Below are 20,991 nucleotides of genomic sequence, written 5' to 3' on the forward strand. Positions count from 1 at the left end.
ATTATAGATTTTAAATTCATCACCTCAACACACAGGTGTGCCTGAGTCTTGGCCGATCCCCGTCAGTGGGTATGCGTTCAACTCATCATCATCATCATCGTCATCATCATCATCATCATCGTCATGGTCATCATCATCATCATCGTCGTCGTCGTCGTCGTCATCATCCTCATGATCATCATCATGATCATCATCATCATCGCAGCTGCGGTCTACCGTTTTGCATCAGGTGAGACCGACGCGAAATGGTGGGCCCAGTTCTCAAGGAACACGCGTGGTTCGTCACTATAGGCTCTGCCTAAACAGTCTACGTAGAAAGCACGCCAGCGATTCTGCGCTTACTCTATGGGAAATTTACGTACAAGGAAGGAAGGAAGGAAATCAACTTTATTCGAGGTCCTGCAGACTACGAAAGCTTTGGGCTCTCATGAAGTGTGTGTCTCCCACGACGGAACCGGGAGGTTGAGTTTCCTGGCGGCGTCGTGGACCTGCTGGACGGCCCAGAGTTGGGGAGCGAGTTCTTCGCTCCGGATTACTTCTTCAAACTTGCGCTTGTCCTGTTCGTAGTTTATATGAGCTTGCGAGCACGGCCAGAGTAAATAATATACGTTAAGGGATCTATTGCAATTGGTGCAATAAGACTTGTCGTAGAGCTCAGGCATGTAATGGTGTAGTCTGTTTTGCGTGGGGTATGTGTCTGTCTGTAGCATTCTGAGTGTAACCGCTTGAGCTCGAGTGAGCGTGCGTTGTGGCGCACTATACTCTCTACGTTGTAGGTAGTAGTGTTTAATGATTTCATTGTATGTAGTGGGGGCGTCCTTGCTCTCCGAGTGGTCGGGTGAAGCTGCGCGGTCTGTAAGCGCGCGCGCAGCCTCGTGTGCCGCCTCGTTAAGGTTGGGGACGTCGCCGATCTTTGGTCCTAAGTGTGCCGGGAACCAGTATATGACGTGTTTCTTAATCTCTTTCTTTGTATCGATTCTGAGAGCCTGTGCGCAGACCGTGCCCTTTTGGAAAGCTCTGACAGCGGCTATGGAGTCGCTGTAGATATGGCAAAGATTATCGTCCGTGAGCGCAACAGCGATCGCAACCTGTTCGGCCTGTTCAGGCTTCCTTGCGATTACAGTGGCTGCATGTCTTGTGGATCCGCGGCCGTCCACAACCGCCACTGCGAAAGCTTTGTTTCCCGCGTATGCAGCCGCATCCACAAAAGCTGAGCGTTCACGGTTCGCGAAGGCTTGGTTAAGAAGGAATTGTCCTCTCGCTTGTCGTCTGCCCCCGTTGTTTTCGGGGTGTACGTTTCTGGGTATAGGGCGGACCGTGATCTTGGCGCGGATGTCCCGTGGGAGGTCCGCAATGTCTTTTTCTATGTTTTCTTGAGCAAAGCCTAGCTTCCCTAGGATCGTGCGCCCCGGAGGCGTCGTCGAAAGCCTAGCAAGCCGGGCGCGCTGCTGGGCTTCGGCAATTTCTTCCAGGGTGTTGCGCATGCCCAGGTGCCCCAGCTTCTCGTTGCTGGTGCTGGTTGCAATGCCGAGGGCTTGCTTGGTGGCCTTTCTGATTTCGGCATTAAGTCTGTCTCTTTCGGATCGTGTCCATGCGCTGGAAGAACCACGTCACAGTTTTCATTGCAGAGCTGCATGGTTTACATTCGATAGTTTCGTTCTCCGAAAATTTGCAATTTCCAACAATTTTTGCTAAACGTATACCCGCTTAAATAAAAATTCAGCTTCCTACAGTCACTACATTTAGCATTGTTCTTCTAAATGCGACAAATCTCCAAAATCAGGGCAGTGGTTGCCAGGGAAAATGATTTCTCTGCTGCCATATATCAAGACAGGAGCCCCCGAGATAAAGATTTCTCTAAAAGAGGCTTTCAAATACTCTTATATATATATAATGAACCCACTATTAAAGGACGTCATATCACGAACCTCATGCCGCAAAAATTTTTCAGATCCTTCCACTATAAGTGCACTTATCGCACAGCTTTCTCTTCGTCTCCGCTATAGTGGGCTGGAAGCGGAGAAGCCAAGAGAGGCCAAAGCCCCAGCCGAAAGTTGAGTGTCGGGGCAGCAAAATGACTCTTCGCGACACCCCGTGGCGGCCGCGGTAGACTTAAGTACCGCGGCTATCTCGGAGGCTGTACACATCCGACGCAGCTAAGCGCAATATACAGAGACGAAACGATTTTCCTATCTTTGTGCGACTGCCCACGTCAACATTTTTCATTTATTTAATTCCAGATAAGCAACTGTACATTACTGGGGAATGCTCTCGCGATCACGAGATAAGGTGATAGCGTTTGTGGGCTGGCTGCTTTAGATGACGTCACGTGACGACGGCGAGGAAGCGAGTGCAAGCGATTTCTCGCTGTGTTTGACAGCGGATTGTAAATGCCGTGCTGTATGTAGCCTCTGCGACCGATCGGCAACATTTTCTCACTATCCTCGAGAAGTGTTTCAGGGTCCCTTTAAGGATTCGATGTGCATGAATTTTTGGTGCGCAACTCTATTCCGAAACAACCACCGCTCCTTCAGAGCACTAACTGGTACTGGACGTACGCATGCCACCGACAATGCTATAATACATTTTAACAATCCGACGTCTAGAGCTTTGACTTCAACCATTCAGCTGTTCCCGATGCCTAAAGGAAGTTGGGCGGCGCACAATAAAGCTTTACCGATTCTGTAGTCATTTATGCAAACGGCCTGACGCCTTCCTACCTGCCAAAGGGCTTATCTCGTCCCTCCTGTATAATAAGTGCCACAACACTCACTGCGCACCATGACATTTTCCAGTCAAGCTGAGTCACACTAACAAGCGTATTGATGAAGCAGCGAACCCTGGTTCCACTTGTGGTATCAATCCAGAAGCTTATATTCGGGATTACGACGGCACAGATTCGGACGCCTACTAGTTTACTTGCACCCTATTATTTCCAAATGCTGCTCGCATAAAACTTCTCGGGAAAATCATGGGGACTGTATCAGTTCAACATCATCTACGACTGACGAAAGCGGGAAGGACATCGGATCGGAGAATTTTAGCTACAAGCAAAGGCAAAATTGCCTTGCGGTAAGCCTTTCCTTCCGCCGTGACCAAGCTGGCGCGGAGGAGAGGATTACCGCTTAGCGTGCGACCTTCGCGGAAACCGCAGAACCGCGTAAACTCCGCATCAATGTATCGCGTACAATATTTCCGCAGGGAGAACGTGGGTGGATCAGGTGAGCAAACCGATCGCGTGCTTAGAGTGAAAGCTCAGTTGGCGGTGAGCTTAAACGGGGGTCTCTAATTATTCACTAAAATCACGGGCGTCTCCTACACCAAAGCAGTTCCAAAATTTTCTTTATCGTATATTAGGCGGCGCTGACGATGACCGGGAGTCACAAACGCTTCGCCCCCTCGTTGGGCACTGCAGTGAGTCCTGCCTGCCGCAAAGCGCACGGAGGTAGAGACAGCGACAAAGGCCGCAGCACCCCCTTCCAATTCAGTTGTCGCCTTTCAACTGATCCATTATTTGCAGGATGTAGAGGAACAAGTTGATGGCGTCGAGGTAGAGCGCGATGGCGCCCGCGATGTAATCCTCTGGCGATAGTGGGTTGGCCCGATTTGCGCCGCCCGTGATTTGTTGCGTGTCGATGACGATGTACTGGGTACAGCAACAATACTCATTCATTAGTTCATTCATTTATCTACTTGCATGCCGCCGCTACTCGGTTGCCGCTCAGTTTACGTTTATATGCGCATTAAGCCATTTCTTTAATCGTACACGCGATCCTCTGTACGAGGCATGCACGTACAGTCGTCAGCACGCTTAAGGGCTCATTCACACCGGCGACTGACAGTGGTCGCGCGACCAAGTGGGTCGCAAAGCGAGCACTTGCAAATGGTCGCATACTGTCGCTTTTCTCGAAAAGCGACCATTTTGGGCCAGTCGCTCTCTGCGCGATTTTTCAGTCGCGCGACCGCGGTCGCGAAACTGTTAAACCAATCAGTGGCGCACCGGAAGTGACCTTTCAATGTCTACATCCGGTCTCCTCGCGCGTCGCGGCGAAATTCCGCGTGAATTCCGAGAGTTGTCGCTGAGAACGATAATCTCCGGGATTGCGACTTGCGGGTCGCGCTGAGCCGCTTTTCGATCGCGAGTCGCAAATGGTCGCGCGGCCTCCTCAAGTCGCCGGTGCGAATGAGCCATAACACGGACGCTCCGCAGCGTGGCCTAGACCGGCTTGGACTGGCGCCAGCGCCGCGAAGTGTTGGGCTCTGTTATCTCGGCATGCTTGCGGCGGCTTACGATAGCTGGGGCGCAGCTCGATTTGACTGCTCGTCTTTGCCTCTCGCTTGTGCCTGACCGGCGGCGAGAGCGCGCTCACTTGACACGTCCGTTCGGCCCTGTTTCGCTCGTGGCTGCGGTCTCATGCGCGCCCAGAACACACGTTACAGTTTGCTTATAACGGCAAAGCGAAAGGGCGGGCGACAGCTCGCGCACCTTTCAGGTTCGGCCTCAAAGCTGGCGCTTTAAGGAAATTATAAATAGAAGAAAGGAGAGCAAAATGCAGGTTTGTGGCGTTTGTAAAGGTTGGACAATAAACCTGCAAATCCGGTGCCCAAGTTGTTCATGTTCTTGATTGTGCGTGCGGTGTCGGTAACTTCGTATGCGATGTGCTTTCGAGGTTTCGTTCGCGCCGAAGCGAGAGACGGACAAAGGCCAATTCACTTACTGCTACCGCGATTCCTTACTGCAGCCTGAATTCTGACTGCGAGTTTGTGCGCTCGCCGAGCGAGATGCGTTCACGTTTACCTGTGCGCGCCTGACACCGTGCTGGTTAACTTAGTCAAAAAATGTTGGCGGGCTAGTTGATTTCAGTCCATGATAGAATGTGTAAGCGTGACTGAACAAGGACGCAGAAAGAAGCCAACACACAAAGACAGTGCTGTCCCTGTATGTCTCTTCTTTTCTACGTCCACCTTGAGTCACGCTTACACATTTAGTTAGTACGCGAATGTTTTCAAGTTTACACCACCGATAAAACTACTATGCTCGTGAGCTCATACTTTGGGTCGGTGCTGCAACTTACAGTGCTAATGTACAGTGCGACGAAGTCCTTTGCTAATGTCGAGGTTGTAGAACATCGTTGTGCATCTCGGAAGAACAATAAATAAATAAATAAATAAATAAATAAATAAATAAATAAATAAATAAATAAATAAGGGGCTCCTATCCACGCTGTAAAATTCGTTAGCCAGCAAAGCTGTGGTATCACTTGATCCTACAGACAAATGTGACGTAGCCCTAAACTGGGTCCTGCCTAACCTGAGCACGAAGCCGTTGTGCGTATTGACGTTGCTATTCCTTTTGTCGCTCATCGTATTCGCGCTGCTCTTCAGGCGTGCTATAGCTGTGAGTGGGGGTAGCTTGCTCTGGGCAGGAACCGCTGCTTCCTACCTAGCCCGGGCACGACGCCGTTGTGCATACTGACGTTGCCGTTCCCGTCGCCACTCGCCATGCATTCACGCTGCTCTTCGGTAGTCCCAACTATGCGTGGCCTTTCAATAACACTATAATGATTCTTTTACGCGTGGAAGGCTAGTTACGTCCCTCCCTGCTTCGCATGCCACAGTTGCCACTTCCCAGCAACTGCAGGATATGCAATCGCAATCTTTACCGGGAAACGCTTTCGGCGAGCGCTATGCGTCAAGGCAAGCTTTCTGATTCTTTTCTTTTCTTTCCCCCGCACGACCAGCGCCGCCATCGACGCGTAAAGCCGCTCAATTTTTCAAAAGTAGCGCCATTCTTAGATCTTTCCGCCACCCCGCTCACCCTGGCGCGTCCTCCTCCACGCCTCCTGTCGCCCCAGCCTCCTCCGCTCCCCCATTGGCCAATGTGTGTCACGTGGAAGCAGGTGCCGCGCTTTTGTATATTTTTTTCCTTCCAGCGCGGAGCAGGCGCCGCGCTTTTGTCTATTTTTTCTTTCCAGCGCGCGCCGACCTCCATTGTTGGGCCTGCGCGACGAAAGTGCGGCAGGCGGACTGACGGAGTGCGTTAGCGTAATAGAATGTGAAGAACTTAATTGCGATGCCATGCTCCTGCGCCTTCGGTTGCCGCAACAGACACAGCAAGGGCAAAAAGCTTTTTGCTTTGCGGTCCGGCGGGCGCAACGCAAAAAGAAGTTGGATTCGCAGGATCGGGCGGGCTGACTTCGAGGAAGTGGCAAAGAACGCACGGCTTAGTGAAGTAAGGGCCACGGCTACTCACAACACAACCTCTTATTTTGAGCCTGGTTCACGCCTTCCGCTTCCAAAAAGTGTGTGTTCATGCTCTGCGTGGTTTTTAGCGCGTTGTTTGACTGTTTTTTTTTCGAATGTGCTCTCTTTGTTTCATGTAGTTTCGTCTTGCGGTGAAATGCACGCATCTGCAGCTGGCCTGTGACATAAAAGCGACTTTATCCAGGGTGTGTTTTGAGCTCCACCAGAAGTTAGCACATTCTCGACGCTTTTGCAAGCTCAATATGACTTACGATGCAGTCTTTTAGCTTCTAATGTACGCCTGCATGTATTGATTTGGTTTGTGGTGATTAACGTTTTTAACGTTCCGAAGCGACTAAAGCTAGGATGGAGGTCGTAGTGGATGGCTCCGGATAACTTTATCTAGCTCGCCTGGGGATGTTTAACGTGCACTTTGATCGTAGAGTCGTACGTGGGCCGGTAAATTCCTCGTTGGCGTTTCATAATACTCGCGTTCTAGCGCTGCTTTAGAAGTTGGCGCCTCGGCGCGATTGTATTTCTTCAATAAATTTTATTTACTAGTTGTAACAACTTGTCATTATTTCGTATTATTGACGGCGCCTCCAGAGCACCAAAGCGGCCACGGGAACACCAAAGCTAGAACCAGGGCTGGATGGGGCTCGCCGAAGCCTGTGCATGCCAAGGAGGTATAAGATCGCGGACAGCCAATTTTGTATGCGAACACTCCCTGCGACGACTGCATTAGTGTAATGTTACGTGCTCTTCAGAGGCCTCCGTTAACCATTACATGAGCCCTCCTGGAGCAGTACTTGTAAAAAAAACAGCAATATATCGTAACGATTACCAAAGCACCCCGCAATGAAAAAAACGGCCCTGTTGCCAGGCGTTGCTGACCGCACACAGCCGGAATCTCTCACGCGCCGACCGAACAAAAGTGTCCTGCAGGTACGTGAATGAACCTACGAAACCACGTACACATACTTTCACGCTGTCAACACCTGAAACTTTGTTAATTACACGCGTGTTTGAGTACACCGCGTACTTGCGTCGTGTTTCAGCAACACGAACTCTCAACCTTGCGCGCTTTACGCCTTAAATACGCCTTGAATAATGGTCATTTTCTCTATTTCTTCCGCAATTCCAACACGAAATTCTAAAGGCCAGTTACCGACTGACGAAGAAAGATCTCGATTGAGAAAACTGCTCCGCAGGTCTCGAACGAACTTTTCTGCGGATTTGCTCCCGTAGAGTGTTAGCCGTCGTCTGCCACGGCAGGCCCACCACCGGCGGCGCCACTGTCGAGGCCGCGCCGAGCGGAGGAGGAGGGAAGCGAATGGCGCTACTTTGGAAGATTGAGGGGTTTTATCGACGCGCGGAGGCGAGCGTCATCTGGTGGCACCGCAAGGAACGCAACGGCATACGCTGCACGTTCCTCTCACTGTGATTGGCTGAGGTTTTGCCCACCTCACGATAAATGCTTTGTGGAGTAGAGGGACGCAGCTTCGATATAACAGAAAAATGTGCAGCGGGTGCTTTCGAAAACGAGCTGCTTTGGAGTGCTTTTGCTATTGTACTGGGACGTGTGTGCGCATTTTTGTTCTCTAAGCTGACCAAACTATGGTTTTGGACCTAGGCAACTAGTCTATTGCTCCTATTTTTGCATTACATTAAGTATAATTGTGTTTTCTTGAACTGAACTGAGCTAGCATCATCGTGTGACCAAGCTCAAAATGTTATGATAGACAGAACAATGCGCAGCACTACGCGCAGTTGTGGCACATTATTCTCCTGAGCTCGTACTTTGGCTCTGGACTACAGCGCACAGTGCTAATGTACTATGTGACGAAGTACTTTGCTAGTGTCTAAGTTGCAGAACATCGTTGTGTATCTCGGAAGAAAACACACACACACACACACACACACACACACACACACACACACACACACACACACACACACACACACACATACATACATATATATTACATATATATATATATATATATATATATATATGTGTGTGTGTGTGTGTGTGTGTGTGTGTGTGTGTGTTTTCTTCCGAGATACACAACGATGTTCTGCAACTTAGACACTAGCAAAGTACTTCGTCACATAGTACATTAGCACTGTGCGCTGTAGTCCAGAGCCAAAGTACGAGCTCAGGAGAATAATGTGCCACAACTGCGCGTAGTGCTGCGCATTGTTCTGTCTATCATAACATTTTGAGCTTGGTCACACGATGATGCTAGCTCAGTTCAGTTCATGAATACACAATTATACTTAATGTAATGCAAAAATAGGTATATATATATATATATATATATATATATATATATGGGGGACACGTTTCGCCGCCTAACAAATGCTATCGCATGGCGCGGGACGCGCCTGCATGTATCCGAAGTTTCTGGAAAGTTATCGAGGCTTCTATTCGCTGTCTGTTGTCGCCGAACCTTACGCTATCTGATTTCGTCGCCTAACGCGAATGGTGTAGGTAGAACTTTGTGGAAGGCACGCGGGTCCCAACGATTAGTCTGGAACGTTCGAAGATTGATGTATAAAAGCCGACGCGCTTGACCCGTTGATCAGATTTTCGACGATCGCCGACAGTGTTCGCCGCTATCGTTGTGCTATAAGTGTAGCCTGTTTTTGTGGGCACAGGTTCGGCCAATAAAAGTTAGTTTTGTCTTTCACAGTATTGCTACTTTGTTCTTCAACGTCACCACTACGCCACAATATATATATATATATATATATATATATATATATATATATATATATATATGCAGCAGGTGTTGGCGGAACGAGCTGCTTTTGTATGCTAATCTCGCGACTGGTTGTAACACATTAACTTCGAATTTATAGACTGTCAACGTGCTTCGGCAAAATAAGATAGTCGACTTACAAAGGAGAAGATTGCAGCTCCGGCGCAGGCGTAGATCATCTGAAGCGTCTGAAAGACAACACACGGGCAGGCGACAGGAAGCACCAATTGGGCATGTATGTGAAGCACGCACAAGGCACAAACACACCCCCGCTTCTACCACAGTAGTGCTATTCTAGCACTACCTCTCAAAAGCATTTGTTTGGCGCGAAAAAGGGAAATATATTTGCGGGGACGACTTTGATATATTTCAACGTTGCTAATCCGGGTTGGCGAAATAATGAGGACTGTCATACAATCTCAGTCTGCATTATAGTAAGCATTGCTTCAAGCCAATGTTTTCGTTACGTGCGCCCTGTTCTGAGTGTCTCGTTTTGAGCTTTCGTTCAAACCTTCTTCAGTGTAATCTACTCAGGCAGAGAATTAAGTCAGGCTAGGGAGGGCACAATAAGGCTGACGTACCTTTCCCAAATACGGCTCAACAAAACCACGTAACAACGTTGAGTCACAGTGCATCTATTAGGGCGGCTCTTACTAGCGACCCTTCGTACATCGATTTAAATGTTCATTCTTATAATAATAAATTTGCGCGCGTGGCAGGAAACTAAAAAGAAGCTAGTTATACTAAGTTTTCTCAAACGCGAGCAGCTTCCACTTGTTTAATTTATCGTTGCGTTGGGAGGCGATCGAGGGGAGAGATATCCATAATTAAAGAAATTATTACGCATGCCAACACACAAGCAAAGAAATATGAATACCACAAAAGGACGCAAATATTAATCAATTCGAAGTCATGTTACAAGTATAAAAAAAATCACGCATTCGAATGCGTCATTATACAGACAAAGTCGTTCTCCAACGACTATTTATACTCGAAGATTCACCCAGGCCACTGCATGACTAGTGATATACTGCATCAAAACGGCAAGTTGGGCGAGTTGGTTGGGATTCATAGTAAGGTTCATTACAGCGCAATACAAGACAAGGGCACACGAAGGTATAAAACGGCTCAAATCAGTGCCGTGTCGTCATTTTATACCTTCTTGTGTCCTTGTCTTGTATTGCGCTGTTACGAACCTTGCTATGCATAACTAGTCGCCTAAGACTATTGTAGGGTTTACGTGCTAAAATCTCGATATCCTTATTAGGCACGCCGCGGTGGGGTAATCGAGAATAATTTAGACTACCTAGGGCTCTTTAACGTCCACCCAATGAAGGACACATGGGCGTATCTTGCATTAAGCACCTATCAAAATACGGCCGGCGCGGTCGGGATTCGATCCCGTGACCTCGGACTCAGTAGCGCAATGCCTGAGCCACTACCCCACCATGGCGAGTAACTGGTCACCTGCCTCAATCAAATGTGCGCTTGAGTGCGTGCCGTACAGGCCGCTTCTTTACACGTATTCCTTTTATTCTTGTTCGTTCACCAATTTTCTCTCGACTACCCGTGACTCTATAACTGCATATGGATGTTTCGGCACTAACGTGTGCATAGTTCATCAGGTTTGTTTCGGAGGCTGTGTTTTTCCCTGACAAATACCCCGAGCAAATCAGTTCTGCCGCATGACTTCACGATGAAAAGAATAATCCACACATATGAAGACATCGAAGGAAACAGTTATAAAACACTGCGCCGTCTCTCATATCACCCTTGCGCCTTTTTTAGGGAAGAAGGCGAGGATTGTGAGAGACGTTTTAATTCTTGGCGTATTGTACGTACCTTCGACGGGAAAAACGCAGCCACGACTCCAAAGATCATCAGGAGTATAACGAGGACAAACGCGACGGTATTGCATCCCGTGAAATCGATCTGCAGACAGAGACAGAGAGAAGACACTTATGGGCTAAATGAGCCTTGACGGCTGTGAGAACCAGTCGTTTTCGTCTATTCGTTTCATCCACAAGCCTTTCCAGGAATAAAAAAAAAAAAAGGAAGGGTGGACGGGGTAGTATCATTGCATGATAAAGAAGATTAATGTATGTTGCTCAGTTGTAGCGACTGTGCATTTAGGTAAAAACGAAATCAAGCAGCATAATTAGCTATTTCTCATCACACCACCGATGCGGGAAAGTTAGGGGGTAAGTCAAAGATAAAGAAACATTTTGATAAAGCTGGGGGGTCCGACACAAACCAGCATTGTGTGGTCGGTGTCAACTGGCTAGATTGTATACCGCTTTCCTTGAGAAAATGTTCTCGAACCCTGTCCATCGGTAAGGTGCTCCCTGCCATGCATTTTCTCCTTCGCGCGTGGATGTACACAATGCACCGTCATACGACAGAAGTCGTAGCTGCGCTTCACTGCCCCGTAAACTCACGAGCGTCCCTTCAACGTGCATACTTGATCAAACATCAACATCTTCAGGTCGCTTAACTATTTCTTCTCGCGTACATACCGTTTGCGTAAGAACAAGCGTGTATGTCCATAGGACGTATTATCTAGACTATTGTGAGACTGTCAGATAACGCATTAAGCACATATATGGGTTACCATTCAAGCACCAATGGGCACGCATACTTTATTGGCGCACAGCACTTGAACAATATCACTAAATGTTAATGGATGGCTAATTTCTCCTTTATTAATTACGTCTGTCCGCCTTGGGTTTTTGCAGAACTATTAGATCAAGATTACTAAATTTTCTAAGTCCATATATAAACATCGGTCTGGTGACCGAAACATTTGGGCAAATGAACCGGAGAGAACCGCGAAGTTTTGCTTCGCATCCCTACGTTCGGCCCATTGAAACATCCCGTCAGCGCGCGCGCGCGCGCGCACACACACACACACACACACACACACACACACACACACACACACACACACACACACACACACACACACACACACACACACACACACACACACACACAGATATATATATATATATATATATATATATATATATATATATATATATATATATATATGAGTGTTAGTTATATATGGATGCTGTCTGTAAAACATACATGATAAATCTACCTTTTTTCGGACGAGACATGAACAGTTGTCTTCCTGGGCGCCTTTACTTTTTGCAGCTTTCTTATGCAAGAATTATGTTTGCTCACTCGTTCAAATTATAGTTCGAAGCTATCATATCTGGCTCTCATAAGCTTATATCTAGTCTGCCTATATTACGATACAGTTTATTTTTTTAAACGTATGATCTCAATGGAGAACTTGCGCTATGTGGAAGATCGAAAATAATAAAGAAGCCACTGATGCTCGTTGGGCGCGGGTGAGCCGGAGCACGCGTGTGCGCGCAGAATGTAACTGACATTGCTGCACCCGTCACACAGCTGCTACCGCGGACGTAATGAAAACAATCCGCGTGCTTCTCTCACGATGGCCTCGCGCCACAGAATTTCCTGCGTCGGCGAGAGACGTCGCGTCGCCGGAAAGAATTTTCAACCACGCACGCCCTCCTTGTGGCGCAAGGAAACTGCTGAACTAATCTAATTCCTCAAGGTGAAATACGTAAAGATAAATCGTAAAGTACCACTTGCGCACAACATACAGACATGATAGTGTCGGATTGTAATTTGAATACACGAGAAAACATAATTCTGTTACGGGAAAACTCAAACAGAAACCCCTTTTAGCGCGATAGCGTTTTCCAGATGCCGTTAGAGGTCCGTCTTAGTAGGAGCGGCGCGGCATCCTCGGTTTCATGCGCACCATCAAAAAAAGAAAAAGAAAAAAAAAAAAACACCACAAAGCTCGCCTCCGTTCATAGCGTTCGTTGCTGCAGCGTTTCCTGGTGAACATTAGGGTTACGTAAGCTGCAGTTGCCGCGAAGCGTGAGAAGCACTCAGTGATCTTTGAATGCTATCGCATCCCACTGTTACAGGCGAAGCATAAGAGGAAGCTTTAGCTCGGGTGCTCCTATCTAAATACATGTAAAAGGAGAATTCGTCTTTCTCGGCAGCCCCTGCACCAAGTTTGACGAGGTTTGTTGCATTTACAAGAAAAAACTTTAAATGTATATTGACCAGTAGTTCCGAATTTTCGATTGAGACTGTAAATTTTTTATTAAATACGGGCAAAAATCGAAAATCTTCATAAAACGAAACCACCAGATTTGCAACTCTGCAACTCAGCAAGGAAAAATTATGTCTCAAATCTATGAACTGCATTTGATAGCACATCTAAAGCGAACAAAATTGATTTGTTGCATATGAATCTACAAAAAATCGGTAATACGGAAATACAGCTTTTGTAGAACCCTTGTGCACAACGTAAGAAATTAACCTACAATATAATTTGACACATCAAATTTGTCCGCTGTGAATTATCTAATGGATGCCGTTTACAGAACCGCGGTATCTGTTCTTTATTTAGAGCTATTAATTTGTAAACTTCGTCCGTCTATGTCTTTCGAACTGGCGAATATTTAATATTCATTTAAGAAAATGCAGGTCTTAAATCAAAATTCCGCTCCTGACAATCAGTATAATTTAACTTTCTCTCTCAAATGTAACAAATTTCATTAAAATTGGCCCAGGCGTTATCTCTGAAACGCGCTTTTGGCATTTTACATGCATTTGAATAGGCCGCATAGGAGCTGGGCCTGAGCTAAAGATTCCACTTAGGCGTCCTTCAAATTTTCCGTTTGCATGCTATGCAGCACGAGGGCAATGGTGCTTTACAGTGAGATCATGGCCTCCGAGATGGCGCGCTCAAGTGTAATTGTGGAGCCTACCTGAGAACGGCGGTCATGTAAGCTGCCCAGGTTTTACCTGTGCGCGCTTTCTCTAAGTGGCTTAGGGCCAATTCATTTCCGAAAGAAAAAAAAAAGAGTACAAAATCGTTCTTACGGCGGTTTGCATCGCAAAAATCGTCAGCAGGATGAACACTGTCTGTGAAGAGAAAAAGAGATGCGCGGTCCCGTTAGGCTCTCACAGGGCAATAAAGGCCAAAAATGCACATTCTAGCAATACGTTCTCTTCTAAAGCTAGGACTGCAGCGGCTCATCGCGCCGAATGCAGCCTTTTTCAAAAAAGAAATTTTCGTCACTGCGATGCGCACAACTGCGTCTTGTTTTGGTCTACAGTATTTCTTGCAAAAAAATTAAGGGAAAAATGTGAACTGAAGCGACGTCTGAAACTGACGTTAAAATGGCAGCGATTAACCAACGGGAAGGTCAGTGTACGACTAAGCATGCTAGAGAGTTCTTGCGTAGCGGTGGGAAGATATAAAGGTACACGCAGGGCCGCTATCCAGGCATACATATTACTGTCCCTATACAATGTCTTTATTTTAGACCATGCATATTTTTTGATATAAAAACTTCATGACTGCAGCGACCGCTGCGTTTTTACATACGACTTCCTGGGCGAGGTGGACTACTTTGCCGCTGATAACGTGAGCTTCAGACGATTAATTAACAAAGTAATAATTAGCTGTTTTAGTGCCTTGGGGGCAGTCGTCTAAATGGCACATTTTAAGGCAGTCACATTTTAATGATCGCCTGCGTTTTAAAAACGCTCGAAATCGTACCTAGTTCTGGATATTCGTGATGTACTTTCGAAGCGCAATCGAGGCACTGTCGAGACGAACGGGACCCGCTGCGCGTCAGACTTCAGCGCCCCGCAAAGAAATGTGGGAAGAAGTTTGAATACGAGCATGTCGCGGCAAATGCCGACTCGGTTCGGTACCTAGCCGCGCATGCTTTCCAGGTCTCTAACAATCCTTACAGACTCACAAACGGCGTGCCGCAACTACCTACGCGGCAGAATAGGGCACGGAGCGCTCCGCATACTCCGCTCCGGAGACCACATAACACGGCGACAACCAAAAAAAGAACCAATTAGGCATGCGATAGTATGGACGCCGGGACACACGGGAGTGGCAGGGAACCAAGAGTCGGACAGGATAGCTCGAGGGTACACTTATTACCGAGCATCCCACGTAGGCGACCTCGAGGGGACCGAACCTGTACCCCAAGACTATTCAGCGATACTAAATTGCTACAAGGGCTGCAGAAAGCGGTATCCACCAACGCACAACACCCTTAGCAGAGAGGACTCTGTCGCGTGGAGGCAGCTACAAACGGGCTCGTACCCGAAGCTAAACGTACTCAGCCAAATGTATCCCCCACAATACAATGACAAATGCCCCTGGTGCCACGAAAAACCCACGCTGTATCACATAACGTGGGCATGCCAGAAGATAGCCGTGGTACCCGTTATACCAAACCCGAGTGCGGAGCAATGGGAGGGAGTGCTCTCCAGCGATGGCCGGGTCGACCAAGAAGGTCTGATTCGGCGAGCACAACTGGCAGCAGCATACAGCGGAGCCCTGGACTAAGGGCAACCGACCGTTGTGCAAGAAGATGGACGAAGCCATTTGAAGACCGCAGAAGACCAGCGAATCTAGAGCTCGATAAAGTTTTTCACCCACTCAGTCACTCACTCCAGGCAAAGCGTGCCATATCATAATCGCTGCCGTGACTGGCCGAGGCGTTCTGCTTTGAACCTCCTCGAGCGTGTCGTATTGCAGCCACACTGAACTTAGCTGCTGGTGCAGTGTTGTCAGAGATGTCATAGTTAATGTGAAGCCTTTTTTCTTTTATCTTGAGGGCGGCGGGGGGGGGGGGGGTGAAGCGAGAACACATGCGTGGCACAATAACGTATGCATGTCTAACGTGATGTTGATGTATGGCGTTTAATGGCGCAAGGGTAAGCTATCGCAAGAGAGCGCCGTGACATGACATGGTAATGAATTGTGTAATATATGTGAAAGGATCAAAAAAGAAATTATGGGTTTTTACGTGCCAAGACCACTTTCTAATTGTGAGGCACGCCGCAGTGGAGGACTCCGGAAATTTCGACCACCTGGGGTTCTTTAACGGACACCTAAATCTAAGTACACGGGTGTTTTCGTCCCCATCGAAATGCGGCCGCCGTGGCCGGGATTCGATCCCGCGACCTCGTGCTGAGAAGCCCAACACCATAGCCACTGAGTAACCACGGCGGGTATGAAACGATCAAATTGAGTTGCAAATGTAGATGTGATGTGGCTGTAAGGAGGCCTGAAAACGGGTTGCTGTAAACTCCGCAAATATATATAAGCATCAAAGTAATGCAAATAACTCGTGATAAAAAACAAGGGGGGGATAAAAGTTTCGAAATGAAGAACTGATATAAAAGGATGCGGACAAGCGCCACTGCCTCCACATGGCTCTTGAAGTAAAGCAAGAGCTGAGAGGAACGTGCTGTAAAAACTTATGTCAGTGCAGCTACAGCCTCGAAGGCGAGGCTGTGCTGCACACGACCCGGCCAAACGGTTTCTAAGATGTTAACTTCATCTAAAAAGCTAAAAACTGCTTGTTGGTCAAAAAGCGGTTCGTCACTAAGAAAAAATGGTGAGTGAAGTGTAATACGCTGATGATACATAGAATGAAAGTACGCTTTACGATCAGTTTCTATTTCCCTGCACTGGACGAGGACGTGGAGAGCTGTAAGCCTGTCGCCACACCTTCGACATGAGCGAGGATCACTTCCAGTCAGTAGGTAAGAGTGGCCGCCGAAGGTATGACCTATTCTTCATCGACAAAGAAACACTTCCTAGTATCGTGTTGTTTTTTCCGATATACAGAGCCCTAATTTGGGTTCGATCAAGTTCAGTTTATTGCATATGTGGGAGTCCCACTGTTATTGCCAGTGCTTCTTCAGCTTGTGACGTAGGTATGGTTTAAGGTCCGCGGCTGGAATGGGCATGTTTGCGTCGGTGTCGCTAAAAGCTACTGAGGTAGTGTTCTCGCCAGTGGCGTCATTGCCCTTTATGCCACTCTGGCAAGGCACCCAGCAAAGGATAATGACTTGTTTATCCATATAAGCAGTGCGTAGCAATGCATGTAGTTGGTTAAAAACATTGTTCTTACATTTTCGTAAACTCATTAGGGCTCGTAACACATTCAATGAGTCTGTAAACACAACCCTAGTGAGATCTGTTTGTTTAATGTGTTTAACTGCAAAGAGGATCATGTTTGCGTCTGCCGTAATAATTGTTGTATATGGATTCAGTGTACCGGATATTAAAAACGATGGTCCTAGAGCTGCGTAAGCAGCACCGGGAGGAGACTTCGAAGCATCTGTACAAAATTCAGCACAGGAGTACTTCGCCCTTAGGTTCAAGAAAATGCGAATGTATATGTGCCTCAGGTGCTCATTTTGATATTTCAAAGAGAGATGTCACAATGGATAGCCTGCCACTCCCAGGTCGGTGGAAACCTAGTAAGAACCATTAGGATATCCTCTGAAAGAGGGACGCCTGCTTCTGACAGTGCTTCCAACCGGAGGGACAGATGAAGCCTAGTGGCTGGGCGGTTACGGAACAGCCTGGCTGTGGACAAGTGAATAATTTGATTACATGGATGGTCTACAGCTGATTTTACCTTAAAGGCATAAGAAAAGCTTAAATATGCTCTTTGGAAGTGTAGACACTATTCGTTAGATTCCACGTGCAGGCTCTACACAGGACTAGTCCTGAAGGCGCCAGTAGCAAGGCGGTTGCCTAAGTGGTGGATAGGATCTAGCATAATTCAGAGCCCTAGGTCCTTATAGGTCATTAGACTATTGCTACGTAGTTAAGGCGTGTTTAATAATATTAGACTTTTATACCAGGTTAAGAGGCACCTTCTGCCATTTCCCCAGGAGGTGCGTGACAAGAGCTTCGGTAGGTTCATAGTCTTGAGGCATTTTACTTTAATGTACTTCAGGTGCGGAACAAAAGTTAACTTGGAGTCTAAAATGATGCCTAAAAATTCATGTTCACGGCTTACAGATAGTCGTTCTCCATTGTGGTCTATTACGGGGCCCGGCTGTATAAATCTCTCGTTAGAGAATATGACATACGTACTTTTTTGAAGGTTTAGTTTGAAGCCGTTCTCCTCGGCGGACTTAGACAACTTATTTAAGCCAATCTGAACTTGTCTCTCGCGGATACTAGATTACATGATTCGTAACCTATTTGGATGTCATCCACATACACAGAATAAAACTTAGTACGCGGTATGAGAGTGTGGAGCGAGTTCATTTTGACAATAAAAAAAGCGCAGATCAGCACACCACCTTGTGGAACACCAGCCTCTTGCGTAAAAGAATGAGACAAGACATTACCAACTCCAACAAGGAGCGTGCAATGGGAGAGGTAGCTCTGAATAACATTCAGTAAATCGCCTCAGACACCCATTTCAGAGAAATTGCGGAGGATTCCACAGCACCAAGTTGCGTCGTACGCCTTCTCCACATCTAAAAATGCTGACAACAAAAACTATTTGCGCAAAAACGCATCACTGGTATTTGTCTAAATGCGGATAAGGTGATATAATGTGGATCTACTTTCCCTAAAACTGCACTGTAAGGTATCGAGTATTTTGCTGCTTTCAAGAAAATGGATGAGGCGCCGGTTAATCATTTTCTGAAAGAGCTTGCATAGAGAACTTGTCAGAGCGATAGGCATATAACTACTAGGCGAGGAAGGGTCCTTGCACTCTTTGAGAATAGGAATTACGATTGCTCCTTTCCAGGCGGAAGGAATGTAACCGGCAGAGAACATGGAGCTAAAGAGCGACAGTATTTCCCTGTGGGTTTCAGGGTGTGTTTGATCTTATCATACAATATTCTGTCACTTCCCGGAGCGCACTTGTTACAGCAATTCAATGAGGCCTGGAACTCTGATATAGTAAATGGACGATTGTATACTTTTTATTTATTTATTTATTTCATACTGCAGACCTAAAACAGGTCCAAGCAGGGTGGTTAAACACAACAATATTACAATGCATTATTCAATCAAGTAAGGTGGTAAGACACAACAGTAATACAATGAGTCAAACAATTGAAACAGGCAACAACGAGTTATTCCAGTCTGTTATAGTTCGGGGAAAAAAACTTCATTGTATGTCCCCTTCCGACCCCGAGGCAGTCGCTGTGCTTGTTGCTGGTATTTGGGAAATGTATCTGTGTAATAGGACGTACTGGAAAAGCGCTCGCAATGTTCTCCTAGACAATCTGCCTGGTCCTCAAGAATGTCTCCTTGTGTATTTACTAAAGGTGTACGATGAGTTTCGCGGCCTCTTATTTTTTTTATCCTGTTCAAGGCTTTTAGTTCGTCTGTGTAAGAAGTGATGCTACTCACCGTATATTTCTCAACTTTCCCGTATAGCGCGGCGGCGTGTCATTCTGCCTTCTGAATTAATCGCCTTGAAGTTGATCAGGTTCTCTGTGGTTGGGGCGTTATGTAGGAGATTCCAAGCCCTGTTTTGCTTCTTCCGCGCTTCCTTACACTCATCATTCCTCCATGGAATACGTCGTTTCGAAAAAGACCCGTTTGTTTGGAGAATGCATAGTGATGCAGCATCAATTACAAACCCTGTTATATATGATGCTGCGTCGTCTATACTAAGTGCACGGACATCAGCCCAGCGCAGATGTGTCAGTTCACGAAACGGCGTCCAGTCGCCGCTCCCGAGGCGCAGGATGCACCGCCTGGCTCGGGGTTGTGTCCCACTCCTAAGAGCCGCTGGACTTTCGCTCACACGAGCGGGGTGTGTTAAAAGCAGGCCTTGCCTCGAAAAGCAGGGACTTGGAGGCCACCAACCCAGAGGTCGATGGGCCCTCCTTTAGGATGGCGAAGCGGCACTGGCTGCTGCCCCCGGGGGGGAATGGCGGCACAGCCGCGGCCACACTCTTTGTGGACCGGGCAGATGCCGGAGTCTGCTGCGGCGTTGTCCCCTTATGCGCCGCAGTAGCATACCCTGTGGTATGAAGAAAAGTAACACGCTCCCGTTCTTCCTGGAAACATGTTTTTCTTTACGTTTGGTGTGATGATGTCTTTTTTTTTATTTGCTTCAATGTAGGGCAGGATCGAGAATATGCTGCATGGTCACCATCCCAGTTTGGACAGTGCAGGGCGCCAGTACTGTTATCAGAAGTGTGTTCATGGTCGGCCCAGTTTGCGCATGTCAGTCGGTCTTAGCAGCCTTGCGAGCCATGGCCGAATGGTTGGGCATTTGAAACATCTACGGGGGTTTGGAATATACGGCCCTACTCGGATTCTCGTATATCCTGTTTCGAGGGTCTCTGGGAGAGTACTGGAGCCAAATGTGGGGGGGATTAGATGCTTCGTGGAAATTTCTGTCGTCTCGCTCGACCTTGATTCGTTGTACTTGTGTTACGTTTTATTCTTTCCAGCACTCTAGGAGCTCTTCTTCGGTCAAAGTGAAGATGCCTTGGTCAGAAATTACACCTTTGAATGCGTTCGTCGATTGGTGTGGGTTGACTGTGATTTGTACATTGATTTGTGATTTGTACGTTTTTTTATGCTGGTTCTGATTGCGAACCTCGAGGAGGAGGTCGCCGCTGGCCATTTTCGTTACCTTGTAGCCGTGACCTGGCTCAACAAATTAGAAATTTGGAAACAGTGAAGGGAGGAATCTTTCTTGTGTGTCTTTTCAGGGTTTTCACTATGCATGACTTGTAATCGTGGGAAAGTTTCTTTGCGTTGACCAAAAATGGGGAGGATTTCTTCGGTGCACCCTCTTCTGGTAAAAGGGCAATCAGGCAGACGGGGCAAGGACGATAAATTCATAAATAGTTGTTTAATTTCGGAGGCTATGCCAGCCACCCACAACCAAGCCCAACAAAGGGACGCTACGAGACCCGAAGGAAATGCAGATGCCAGCTGTACGTAGCTACTACAGACTAATATAATAGACCCAAGGATGGATAAACTAATATAGGTCAACCCTTGCTGCCTGGAAAATTGGAAGTAAAACGAAGTGAAGAGGAGACAGGAGAGATGGAAAGTGAGAGAGAAATAGAGAGATAGAGACAAAAAAAGGCAACTACCGATTTC

The 20,991-nt window shown here is 47.2% G+C and overlaps 1 protein-coding gene across 1 annotated transcript; it reads right to left on the reverse strand.

Moving 5' to 3' along the window:
* Positions 1 to 3,373: 3,373 nt before the first annotated feature.
* LOC142558113 (protein lifeguard 1-like) lies at positions 3,374 to 13,983 on the reverse strand. The gene is made up of 4 exons (XM_075670271.1): positions 13,947 to 13,983; positions 10,851 to 10,940; positions 9,149 to 9,196; positions 3,374 to 3,646 (listed from the first exon to the last, which is right to left on the reverse strand). Exons 1-4 carry the CDS (start codon positions 13,956 to 13,958, stop codon positions 3,485 to 3,487), a joined length of 312 nt encoding a protein of 103 aa, XP_075526386.1. The 5' UTR covers positions 13,959 to 13,983; the 3' UTR covers positions 3,374 to 3,484.
* Positions 13,984 to 20,991: the final 7,008 nt, after the last annotated feature.

This window comes from Dermacentor variabilis, chromosome 9, assembly GCF_050947875.1.
Source record: "Dermacentor variabilis isolate Ectoservices chromosome 9, ASM5094787v1, whole genome shotgun sequence".
NCBI classification, from domain to species: domain Eukaryota; kingdom Metazoa; phylum Arthropoda; class Arachnida; order Ixodida; family Ixodidae; genus Dermacentor; species Dermacentor variabilis.

Excerpts from the sequence above, each read along its gene's own strand:
- LOC142558113 (XM_075670271.1), bottom strand. Across the intron at positions 9,197-10,850 it reads CTGCGTTTTTCCCGTCGAAG|ACGCTTCAGATGATCTACGC; the intron begins GTACGTACAATA and ends GTTGTCTTTCAG. Across the intron at positions 3,647-9,148 it reads GAGCTGCAATCTTCTCCTTT|TACATCGTCATCGACACGCA; the intron begins GTAAGTCGACTA and ends TGCTGTACCCAG.